At 40.2% G+C, this 12,673-nt stretch overlaps 1 protein-coding gene across 1 annotated transcript in view; it reads left to right on the top strand.

Annotated features, from left to right (window-relative positions):
• Positions 1–12,673, top strand: part of MKNK2 (MAPK interacting serine/threonine kinase 2) — a 140,717-nt gene that overhangs the window by 111,993 nt on the left and 16,051 nt on the right. Inside the window, exons 9-10 of the mRNA XM_089687446.1 lie at positions 2,989–3,044; positions 4,572–4,667. Of these exons, the coding sequence (XP_089543572.1) occupies positions 2,989–3,044; positions 4,572–4,667 (152 nt within the window). The remainder of the gene's footprint in view (positions 1–2,988; positions 3,045–4,571; positions 4,668–12,673) is intronic.

The following is a 12,673-nucleotide window of genomic DNA, read 5'->3' as shown; positions in this document are numbered from 1 at the left end:
TCTTTTTCCAGAGCAGCTTGTATTTCTCCTGAGGTTACCTGTGGGCTTTTCTTTGTATCCAAAACAATTTTCTGGCAGTTGTAGCTGCAATCTCTCTTGCTCTACCTGACCTTGGCTTGGTATCAAGAGACCGCCAAATTTTCCATTTCTTATTAAGTGATTGAACACAACTGACTGGTATATTCAAGCCTTCAGATATCTTTTTATATCCTTTTCTATATTTATAAAGGTCCATTACCTTATTACCCAAGTCTTTTGACAGTTCTTTTTTGCTCCCCATGGCTCAATATCTAGCCTACTCAGTGCATCCATGTGAGCGCTAACAAGCTCGACTTGACTATTTATACACATACACTAATTGCAATTAAAAAAGCCACAGATGTGGGAAAAATAACATTTAATTGCCATTTTACTGTACCAAGGTCAAGTATTCCAGGGTATGTAAACTTTTGATCAGGGCCTTTTGGGTAATTTCTGTTATCAATATGATTTAAAAAGGAGCCAAATAACTATTTGATAACAAATGGCTTCATACAATCACTATCCTTAACCGCCTCCCGCCGGAAAATGGAGGACGCAAGGCGGTTCCCTCGGACACAGCAGATCACCGATCCATGGAAAGAGCCGTAGATGTTGGCTCGGTCATGTGATCAGCTGTGTCCAATCACAGATGATCACATGTAAACATATATATATATAATATTTCATGATAGTAGTTGAAAATTGTATTTATGAAAAAGGGTGTGATGTCTCTGCCTTTCTGGCATTGTTCAGTGGAACATTGAGTAAATCAAATCTCAATAGAAGACACCAGTCCAGTGCAAGGGTGCCTTTTTTTGTTAGATTTGGACTCCTCATTGTTTACATCATCTCACTAGAAAGAACATGGCATCCCCCTGGGACAGGGGTAAGGTATGTATATAATGTAACATTTTTCAACTATTATGCAGCAGTTTACAGGGGGAGGTGTGGTCCTGATCTAATAGGCGGATCTTGCATTTCACAGCAAAGTCTACAGGTGAAACTCGAAAAATTAGAATATCGTACAAAAGTTCATTTATTTCTGTAATGTAAAAGGTGAAACTAATATTTGAGATAGACTCATTACATGCAAAGCAAGATAGTTCAAGCCGTGATTTGTCATAATTGTGATGATTATGGCTTACAGCTCATGAAAACCCCAAAAACACAATCTCAGAAAATTAGAATATTACATGCAATCAATAAAACAAGGATTGTACATAGAACAATATTGGACCTCTGAAAAGTATAAGCATGCATATGTACTCAGTACTTGGTTTGGGCCCCTTTTGCAGCAATTACTGCCTCAATGCGGAGTGGCAAGGAAGCTATCAGCCTGTGGCACTGCTGAGGTGTTATGGAAGACCAGGATGCTTCAATAGCGGCCGTCAGCTCTTCTGCATTGTTTGGTCTCATGCCTCTCATCTTTCTCTTGGCAATGCCCCATAGATTCTCTATGGGGTTCAGGTCAGGCGAGTTTGCTGGCCAATCAAGCACAGTAATCCCACGGTCATTGAACCAGGTTTTGGTGCTTTTGGCAGTGTGGGCAGGTGCCAAGTCCTGCTGGAAAATTAAGTCAGCATCCCCATAAAGCTCGTCTGCTGAAGGAAGCATGAAGTGCTCCAAAATCTCCTGGTACGCGGCTGCGTTGACCCTGGACCTAATGAAGCACAGTGGACCAACACCAGCAGATGACATGGCTCCCCAAATCAACACAGACTGTGGAAACTTCACACTGGACTTCAAGCATCTTGCAGTGTGTACAAATATATGTTGCGCTCCTAAATACTTCTCAATAAATAATAATTAAATTATTACCATTAAATTAATTCAAATTATGATACAAATAACTAATAAAAGTGTATAAATACCAAAAAATATTTAAATAGATAGTTTCAACTATCGAGAAGTATTGAGAAGTATTGAAGTATTGAGAAGTATTTAAGAGCGCAACATATATTTGTAGATATTTCCAACACAGTTGTAGTTATGTGTTTCATGTTTGCGATCCTCTAGTAATTATCACACCTGTGGCTTGCAAGTTACTCTGATTCATCTAAACCATCTTGCAGTGTGTGCCTCTACATTCTTCCTCCATACTCTGGGTCCTTGGTTTCCAAATGAGATGCAAAAGTTGCTCTCATCAGAAAAGAGGACTTTGGACCACTGAGCAACAGACCAGGTCTGTTTTTCTTTAGCCGAGACGCTTAGACGCTTCTGATGGTAAGACGCTTCTGATGTTTGTTCAGTAGCAGCTTGACAAGAGGAATACGACATTTGAAGCCCATGTCCAGGATCCGTCTGTGTGTGGTGGCTGTTGATGCACTGACTCCAGCCTCAGTCCACTCCTTGTGGAAGTCCCCAACACTTTTGAATGGCCTTTTCCTGACAATCTTCTTCAGGCTGCGGTCATCCCTGCTGCTTGTGCACCTTTTTTCTTCCACACTTTTCCCTTCCACATAACTTTATATTAATGTGCTTTGATACAGCACTTTGGGAACATCCAACTTCTTTTGCAATTACCTTTTGAGGCTTTTCCTCCTTATAGAGGGTGTCAATGATGGTTTTCTGCACAACTGTCAGGTCAGCAGTTTTTCCCATGATTGTGATTCCTACTGAACCAGACTGAGAGACCATTTAAAGGCTCAGGAACCCTTTGCAGGTGTTATGGCTTAATTAGCTGATTAGAGTGGGACACTTTGAGCCTAGAATATTGCACCTTTTCACAATATTCTAATTTTCTGAGATTGTGGATTTGGGCTTTTCATGAGCTGTAAGCCATAATCATCACAATTATGACACATCACGGCTTGAACTATCTTGCTTTGCATGTAATGAGTCTATATCATATATTAGTTTCACCTTTTAAGTTGCACTACTGAAATAAATGAACTTTTGCACGATATTCTAATTTTTCGAGTTTCACCTTACGTTAATAACTACTAAAAGCAATGTATATTTCTCCAGGTATTGCACATCGGGATCTGAAACCTGAAAATATCCTGTGTGAATGTCCACATCAGGTAAATATTTTGGCAATGGCAATTATAGTTGTAGTTACAATGCTGTTATGTGTAGTAATGCCATGTTTTATGAAAACTGCTACTAACCACACAAGAAGAGCAAAATTGTTGCAATGTGTATGAGTGTGTATGTGTAAACATTTTAGGAATGTGTGAAGAAATGCTGTAAAGTAAGAATGCTTTCAAAAATATATATTTTAATTGTTTATTTTTTATAAATTTACAAAATGCTAAGTGGGAAAACAAAAAAAAATATAAATCAATATTTGGTGTGACTTCCCTTTTGGTTTCAAAGCAGCATCAATTCTTAGGCTGGCCATACATTATATAATTTTCTGTCCAATTTCTGCGCAATTTCCTTTAGATTTACCTTCAACTATGCAGTGCAAGAACCTGCCTAATTGGATACAATTGAAAGTGCTGTTTAAGTTTGACCTCATATTATATGGTTTTTGGTAAATCTAAAGCAAAATTCTCAAGAAAATTGTATAATATATGGTCAGCCTTAGGCTGGCCATACATTATACAATTATCTGGAGATTTTTATGTCATATAATAGGAGGACAAACCTAAACAACACTTTCAGTTGTATCCAATTAGGCAGGCCCTTGCACTACACAGTTGAAGGTAAATCTAAAGGAAATTGGAAGATAATTGTATAATGTATGGCCAGCCTTACACTACACTTTGTACACTTGCACAAAGTCAGGGATTTTGTAGGATTGGAGTCAGGTGTATGATTAACCAGTTATACCAAGCATGTACTACTGATCATCAATTTCATGCAATATGTAGGTCAGTCATTAACTGAAACAGAAACAGCTGTGTAGGGGGCTTTAAAACTGGGTGAGAAACAGCCAAATTCTGCTACTAAGGTGTGGTAGTGGAAGACAGTTTTGCAGGACATACGCCATGGCAAGACTGACCACAGCAGCAAGACACAAGGTAGTTATACTACAGCAAAATCTCTCCCAGGTAAAGATTCCAAAGTAGACTGCAGTTTCAAGATGTGCTTTTCAAGCTCTTTTGAAGAAGTACAAAGAATCGGTCAATGCTGAGGATGCACCAATACCATTTTTTTACAGCGAGTACAAGTATCAATATTTTTCTTTTGTGATACGAATTACATATACCTGGCAGCTGTTTTGTTTACGCTTCAGCTGCATTCAATCACAGCCAATGAGGAGAAAGCAGGGGGGTGGGGCTGATCCTCGGCTGGATGTGTCTTATGAATGCATAGAGCAGAGGCTCGGGAGCGAGCACGCTGCGGTGCAACCCAAGAGTTAATGGCACCCCCACGTGTTTTCCGTACCATGTTTTGTGTGCGAGAATATGTGTGATTTACATGCAGTCCCACACCTGCATATATGTGAACCTAGGCTTATACCTAACTACATTCAGCAGAGCAATGCATTGTAAGACTGCTAGGACTGAGAGTCAACATCTGAATTCAGTGCATGCAAAACTTCAAATCAGACAAACTGTTGCACACCTTTTGTATATATAAATTTTTTTGCTGTTTGCTAGGTATCACCGGTGAAGATCTGCGATTTTGACCTTGGTAGTGGAATCAAACTTAACAGTGACTGTTCACCTATATCCACCCCAGAACTTTTGACTCCGGTGAGAAAAAAACCCCAGAAATATTAAAATGTATTTACCTTAGAAGTTACTTAAAAAATCATATAGCAATCACTTTTTCTGTGTAGAATAATATTCATATTTTGTTTCCCCTTAGGGTTTATTTCTTTATATTGCACTCTGGTACATTAGCAATGTTAATTTTGTTATAAATTTTTGTTTGAAGAATGTTCTTTTGTTTTTTAATGGTTAGTGAGATCAAATTGATATTAATTTTTGACTGCAGTGACAAGAAAATTAAAAGAAGCGGAATGTAAAATGTTTCTCGAAAGAATGGATTTTCCTGCAGCGTATGCAGTTTCTGTTCTGATAGGATTGGGGTCAAGATACTTCTCCACCCCTGTGAATATGCTTAATTTCACATATCAGCTTGCACAACATCGGGGGAGAGGGAACCCAACTTGAGACAGGTTCTCGTGGTGGTACTATCTACAAAATTCTTTTATAATGTAATTACAAGGGGTTAGAGGGCAAATAACTTTCCCCAGACTGTGATAGAAGGCAGACTTGATTCTTTTTTTAAAAACCCTAATTCCCCTTAACCCTTCCACTGCCATGGATGTAAGACTTGCGGCGAAATAAGAACACCTCCAGCTGGCCAGGTTAGTATGTCTTGTGCACATGGCATTCTCCCTGCTGCTATAAGGTCATGGTCATTTCAACAACTATGAACTTTTACCAGACCTGTTCCCCAGACTTTAAAACCTAAAATAGCTGTGACCAGCGACTGACAAGCCATTTTTTTTTTTTTAATTTAAATATTTATTAAATTTTTCATATTAATACAAATACCCAAAAAGGGAAACAATTCACATATAAATAGACATTTATAACATTTCTACATTTCCCCTTCTAAAAACTCTTTTCTTTCCCATTCCACCCCGACCCTTCCCACCCCTCCTCCCCCCTCCTCCCCCTCTGCATACTCTAACCCATTCTAATCTCTCAAGGCTTATTAATTTTTTGCTAACATCCTAGTTCATAGTTTCCTATATTTCTCTTTCAATCCTGCTTTTTCCCACTTTTCCCATCTCATATTATAAACTCCCATGCTATCTTCCTGCATATGGTATGATCTTTCCATTCTACCTATCTGGTTTACTCTATTAATCCAGTCTTCCTCCTTCGGTACCTCAGTTTTCTGCCAAAACTTGGGTATCAACCCTTTCGCCACATTTAAGAAGTACCAGACGCCTGAGTTTTTGTACTTATTTACAGATGTCTCCACATTATGTAGGAGACACATCGTTGGGTCTAACCCTATGTCAATTTCAGTTATTTCTTCAATCAATTTAACTATTACCTTCCAAAAAATCTGGATTTTCGGACATTCCCACCATATGTGAAACACCGTGCCTATCTCTCCACATCCTCTCCAACACATTTTTGAATTTTCCCCATTCATCTTGTGCTCAACACTCGGTGTAATGTGCCATCGTGTCACACACTTATAATTATAATTAATCTCAACCTCTCTCATACTAACATTCTCGTGTATCAATCTAAACATCTTTCTCTGTTTGTCCTCGTCAAACCCAACTTCCATGTCCCTTTCCCATTTTGTTATAAAACTTAACTTTGTGTTTGTGTCTAATTCTGTGAGTATTCTATAGGTTTTTGAAATACCGTGCTTCCCATCCCTTCGTGTTTCTAACAGCCTTTCAAACATATTCCACTCCTGTTTTAATCTCAGGGGTTTCGGGAGGTTTCCAATTTAACATTTCAATTGATGATATTTCCACTCATCTATTCTAATAAAGATATCTCCCTTCTTCTCTATTAATTCTTTAAGTGATCTCAATTCCCCCTCCACCAGAACATCTCTCAGTTGGGTATCCTCCTTTCTAAACCATCTCCCTGATATCTTATCCTTTCCCGGGGGAAAGTACTCCGTGTTTGTGAGAGGCATTAGTATAGAATTAAATTCCCATTTCATGTTTTTGTGTAAATTGTCCCATACCCTTAAAACATTTAAAGTGTAAATACTTGTGCTTTCTTTAATTCCTCTAAACTGTGCTGGAACCCATATCATTTGACTCAATCTAATTCCACTAAGATCATTTTCAATTGTTACCCAACTTTTCCCCTTATGGTTAAATGTCCAGTCATATATTCTTGCTAAAACCACTGCTTTATAGTATCTCTTGACATCTGGTAGACCCAATCCCCCTTTCTCTTTAGTCCTACTCAATGTTTCATATGCTATTCTAGGTTTTTTATTCTTCCATATGTATCTTGTTAACATTTTTTTTATTATCTTAAAGAAGGCCTCTGGGATTTTAATTGGTACCATTTGAAATCTATACAATATTTTTGGCATAATTACCATTTTGACTAGGTTTATACGTCCTATCCAGGATGGGTTTCCTCCTTCTAGTCTTTTTAAATCTTCCCTGATCTCGTTTATCAAAGAGATATAGTTTAATCTATACAAATGCTTAGATGAGGCAGTGAGTTTTATTCCTAGGTATTTTATCTCTTTTTCTCTCCATATAAAGGGGAATTCTTTTTGTAGTTTTTCTTTTTCATTCTTTGATATATTAATATTCAAGATCTCTGTTTTCGTTGGATTAATTTTTAGATTTGATAGTTCACCGTACTCCTTCAGAATCTTCATTATATTTGGGAGAGTTATTCGGGGATTCCGAATAAGTCGTCCGCAAAAGCCGCTACTTTATGTTCTATAGTTTCTATCTGAATTCCCTTTACCGCTCCACTGTTCCTTATTATTGACAACAGAGGTTCGAGTGACAACACATATAATAAAGGGGACAGTGGGCAACCCTGTCTTGTTCCATTAGACATTCCGATGGGTTCTGATCTCTCCCCATTTACCATGATGATTGCAGTAGGCTTCCTATATAATTTACTTATCCACTCACGCATTCTATCACCTATCCCCAGCACTTTTAAGTTGTCCATCATAAAGCCCCAGTCGACTCTATCAAATGCCTTCTCTGCATCAATTGACAAGAGCACCACCGGGGCTTTCCCTCCTCTACTTTTCTGAATAAGCATCAGGGTTCTCAAGCCGTTATCTCTACCCTCTCTCCCAGGTACGAAACCCACCGGATCTCCATGGATCCATTCAGGCATTAGATCTTTCAACCTGTTTGCTAAAACCTTTGCATACAGTTTGGTATCTGTGTTCAATAATGAAATAGGTCTATAGCTGGAACACTGAGATGGGTCTTTTCCCTCCTTATGAATAAGTACTACATGGGCCTGTAAAGATTCTCTCCTCACTTCCATCCCACCTCCCAGAGCATTCATATACTTTTCCAGCTTGGGTAACAGCACTTCACTAAATTTCTTATAGTACTTAACTGTATAGCCATCCGGGCCTGGGCTTTCCCCCCCCCCCCTGTGCTTCTTAATGCTGTTTTAATTTCTTCCTGGGAAATTTCCACGTCCAAGGAGTTCAACTGTGCTTCACTTAGTTTTGGTAATCCCGCGTTTTTTAAATATATCATCTTTTTTTCATTGATTCCCTCTTGATCTTCTTTTAGAGGACCTTGGGGACTAATATTATATAGCTTTCTGTAATACTCCGTAAACACTTTAATAATCTCTTTAGTTGAGTGGGCCAACTCCCCATTAGGACTTTTTATCTTTTCTATATAGTTCCTTTTTTTCTTTTTATTCAAAGCTCTCATTAGATATTTTCCTGGTCTATCTCCCCATCTATATCTCTCATTTAAAACCCTGTTGTATACTCTTCTCTTCTCCTCATCCATCAACCTCTCTAGCTCATCTTTTTTATCCATTAACTTCTGTCTTGTATCTTTTGTTATTTTCTTTTTTATGGATCTGCTCCAGGTCCAGTATTTCTTTTAGAAGCCCACTGACCCTCTCTCTTCTTTCTTTTTTCTTCCTTGCTCCTGCCGAAATCAAGATTCCTCTTATAAATACCTTGTGACTTTCCCAGACTGTAGCTATCGATACTTCCTCTGTTTCGTTCTCCTTAAAATAAACCTTAATCTCTTTCTCGATTTTCTGAGCTAAGTCCTCATCCAGAAGAAGAGCCTCTTTTAACCTCCACCCTAATCCTCCAGTCCACCTTCTTCCCCATCCCATTTTCATTACAACCGGGGCATGATCCGAGAACGTTCTTGTCTCTATATCAATTTTAACCAGATGTTCTATAAGTTGATGGTCTATTAAGATGTAATCTAATCTCGAGTGTATCTCGTGTGCATTAGAGAAGAAGGTATAGTCTCTGTCTTTCATATGCATTATTCTCCAGATGTCCACTAGTTGATATTCATGCATCACTTTTTTCAAAGCTCTCAGAGACCTACTCCCCTCTCTTTGCACAGAGGAGGTATTATCCTTTTGTGGGTCCATACAGAAATTTAAGTCTCCTGCAACTATCAAACGCCCTTTTTTAAATTCCATTAATTTTTTCAACAGACCCTTCATATACATCTCCGGGTTTTTATTAGGGCAGTATATATTGGCTAAAGTACACTCAATCCCCTGAAGTTTACCTTTTAAGAATAAAAATCTCCCCTCCGGATCGGTTCTTCTGTCCTCTAGCTCAAATCTCATATTCTTTGCCAAACCTATTACAACCCCTTTTGCTCTTTTAATTGGAGAGTCTGCATAATACCATATTGGATAGTATTTAGATTTCAATTTCACATTTGCCTCTATCTCAAAGTGCGTCTCCTGTAAAAATACCACTGACGTTGCCCTATGATGTAACTCCTTAAACAACTTAAATCTCTTCCCTGGACAACTCAACCCGTTCACATTATAGGTTATAAACTGTATTTCTTCCATCCTTCCCAGTTCGCTCCATCGCTCTTCCAAATTGCCTCTTCCTCTTTATCCCTACTGTCATGCAGAGTGTTAACCCAATACCTCCTCCCCTCCCTCCCTTCAACCCAACTCCAACCCCCCCCCCCTCCCCCCATCCCTCGATCTTTTTTTCCCCCCTACCCATATTTAGGCTTGAATACTGCCTATAAATCATTTGTGGATCTATTTCCACCACAGATTTGATGCTTTGGACGTAAGCTCCACCCATGGCCGGCTAGCCTCTCCTTCGACCTCCCCAGATCCCCTCTCTCTATCCACAGGAGAATACAAAAATCTTTACTTCTCCCCTCAACCGAAGCTCCCGAGGGATTACCATTTCAACAAAGGTGGGGCCTGGGGGGCCGAGAGAGATAGAAGAGAGGGAAAAGAAAGAAAAAAAAATATATATATATATATATTTTTCTCAATTTTCCCTCCCCTCCCTCCCCACCCCCGGGCCTCCCCTCCCCCCGACCCGCTGCCAGTCCTCTTTTCTTGTATCTTCTGTTACCCTTCTTTCTTTTTCTTCTTCTTCCCACCCCACTATCGCCATTCTTTGCAGTTTCAGTCTGTCACAGAAACCCCTCAGTTCCTCCGGGTATCTCATATATGCTGTTACGCCATTTTTCCAGCCAATTAAACAAGCTGGGGTACCCCATCTATACTGAACGTTCTGTTTTCTCATTTGTTCCAACAAGGGTCTCAGGGATCTCCTTCTCCATAGGGTCTCTGGTGTTAGGTCCGCATAAATTTGGATATTTAAGTCTCCATACTTAATTAATGATCTTCCTTTAATCTTCCTCCATATCTCATCTTTGACCCCAAATTTTTGGAACTGGACCACTGTATCTCTTGATCTTTCCTTCTCCGCAGCTTTATTAAACTTTCCTATTCTAAACACTCCATCCAGTTTAATCCCGTCTGTTTCAGGTCTGTCTCTTATGGAGTTTAGAATTTTTACAACTAGGTCATATAGTGATTCCCCTTTTACTTGCTCTGGAATTCCTCGAACTCTAAGGTTACATCTTCTTTCTTTATTTTCTTGAACTTCCATCCTATAGAGCAATTTTTTCTGGGTATTCTCCAAGTAAGTTATTTTTTTCTCTAGATTATCTATGGTTTGGGCCTGGTTTTTAACTTTTTCCTCTGTTTCTTCCACTCTCGATAGCAGGTGTCCTAGATCATTCCGCACAACTGTCATTTCTTGCTTTATCATTTTTTCCAAATTTTGAAACATTTCTATCATCTCCTTTTTATTTGGTGCTTGTAGTTCACCGTCTAATTCTTTTTTTTTCCAAGCCCTCTGTTGTTAGGTGGCTACAGCTACTATTCATACCCATTGATAATCTAGGACTGTTTCCCAGAGAAATGTCCATTTCCCCTTTTGCGCTTGCGCCTTGGGCCCTTTCTGGCGTAATATTTCCTTGTGATGTAAATTTCTTTATCGTACCTGTTTGAAACCCTTTGGGCCCTGTTCCCTTAGGACCTTTGTTCTTCATTTCCTCTAAATCTCTGATTTCTTCTCTTATTCTCAAGATGAAATTATATCAGTCCTTTAATTTAACACCAGACAAAACCAGCTGTTTTCCCTTATATTTTTACTCTCCTAGGATATCTGGAGCTCTTCTCATCTTCTCTTTCTTAGCCCAGGGAATCCTCCCCTCCTCTCCTTCACCCCTAGATTTCCCATATCACTCGGGGTTCCCCCATACGATAAGCCCCCAGCAGCTCTCACTCACCCTTCTTCTTCTCCAAGCAGTGGCTCCGAGCTTAAGGGATAGGGCTTTCGCAGCAGCTCAGTCCAAGGGGGGATTCCTCTGGGTTTCACTCCTCTCCTCGTGCCCTTTGTCCAAGATCTTCACCAGAAAGAAGGGTAGCTCTCTTCACTCTATTGGGTCACTCAGACCCAGGCTCCTTCCCTCAAGAGTCCTCTGCAGCCGGGTCCCCACTCCCTACAACATCACTCCTCTTCCAGTTATGTAGTGCAGGGGGGAGCCGGCGTGTCACTGCCGCTCTGACAGGGAACCGGCCGGCGTCTCTGCCTCCCAGTAGTGCTTTGCGGCGAGCAGCGTGCTCACACCGCCCTGCTTCGATTCCCGGCAACCCGACAGCTGCACTGGAATCTCCGCCGTGAGTTCTCCTCCCGGAGGTCCGTGCCCGCTCTCCTCTCCCTTCACCGTGCCAGTCTCTCCCCGCTTGGAGCCCTCCTCAATCAGGTAGGGCTTCTCTTCATGAGGGTCTCGGGAGGGTCAGTTTGGAGGTTATCGGAGAGCACTCACATCGTGCTCTCCGTCGCCGCCATGTTTAGGCTCCACCCCTGTACATTGTTTATCATTGTTTATAGAGGACGACTGACAAGCCATTTATTCAAAAAGTAACCTCCACCTCCACTGTTGCCTTCACTGTTCCTCCCCACTGTGAAGCTGCACTCTTTGTTCCCTGTGATCCGCACCCCTCCCATGTCTTCCGATCATGCCCCTGCAGATCTCCTGCCTGTGCCAGCTCCTCCCCCTCTAAACACCTCCCATCCCCACCACCTGCCATGCTGTGAGCACACAGAGAGTGAATCGATCTGTTCAGGATGGTGACCCTAAGAAGAAAACTTTATTAAAAAAGTCACAGTTCCAGAGTAGTTATTCCATATTACAAAGTTTATAATGAAAAGGTATAATGCTCACTAGGCGATGGGACACTATTGACATATCCATATTTGCCAAGAATTTCAGATATCAAATACACGCAAGGTTTAATACATAGTTCAATTTGATAATGTTCAACTATATGTGACCACCACTACCTCCACCTGCAGTCATTCTGCCAAATACTAGTTCTGTTGGACACAGACCAGGCCAGGGTGCCCAAAGTTTTTCAAATTATATCCCCTATGCTGATAAATATAATGCTCCATTAGGAGTGTGTCCCCCTTACTATGTATCCATTACACATTTGTGGAGGGGTATAATCATATACCCAATATACATAGTTTTGGATCTACCAGGATATTAGATTGAAACAACTTGTTTACGGTATCTACCACCCCTGTACAGTAAATATGTAGTTCAGGCAAATGCCAGAGTAAGTATATTAGATCCCCATGATCTGCCACACAATAGGTCATCTGTTAGCCCCATTTTATATTTCAATAATTTTTTATTGACGAAGAATTTTATATTTTTGCTGTCTTA

Source organism: Staurois parvus, unplaced genomic scaffold (genome assembly GCF_062004578.1).
Source record: "Staurois parvus isolate SC_StPar_1 unplaced genomic scaffold, SC_StPar_1.0 ptg000425l, whole genome shotgun sequence".
NCBI lineage: Eukaryota > Metazoa > Chordata > Amphibia > Anura > Ranidae > Staurois > Staurois parvus.
Note: the sequence above shows the minus strand (reverse complement) of the source record. Positions and strands in the feature narration are given on the sequence as shown.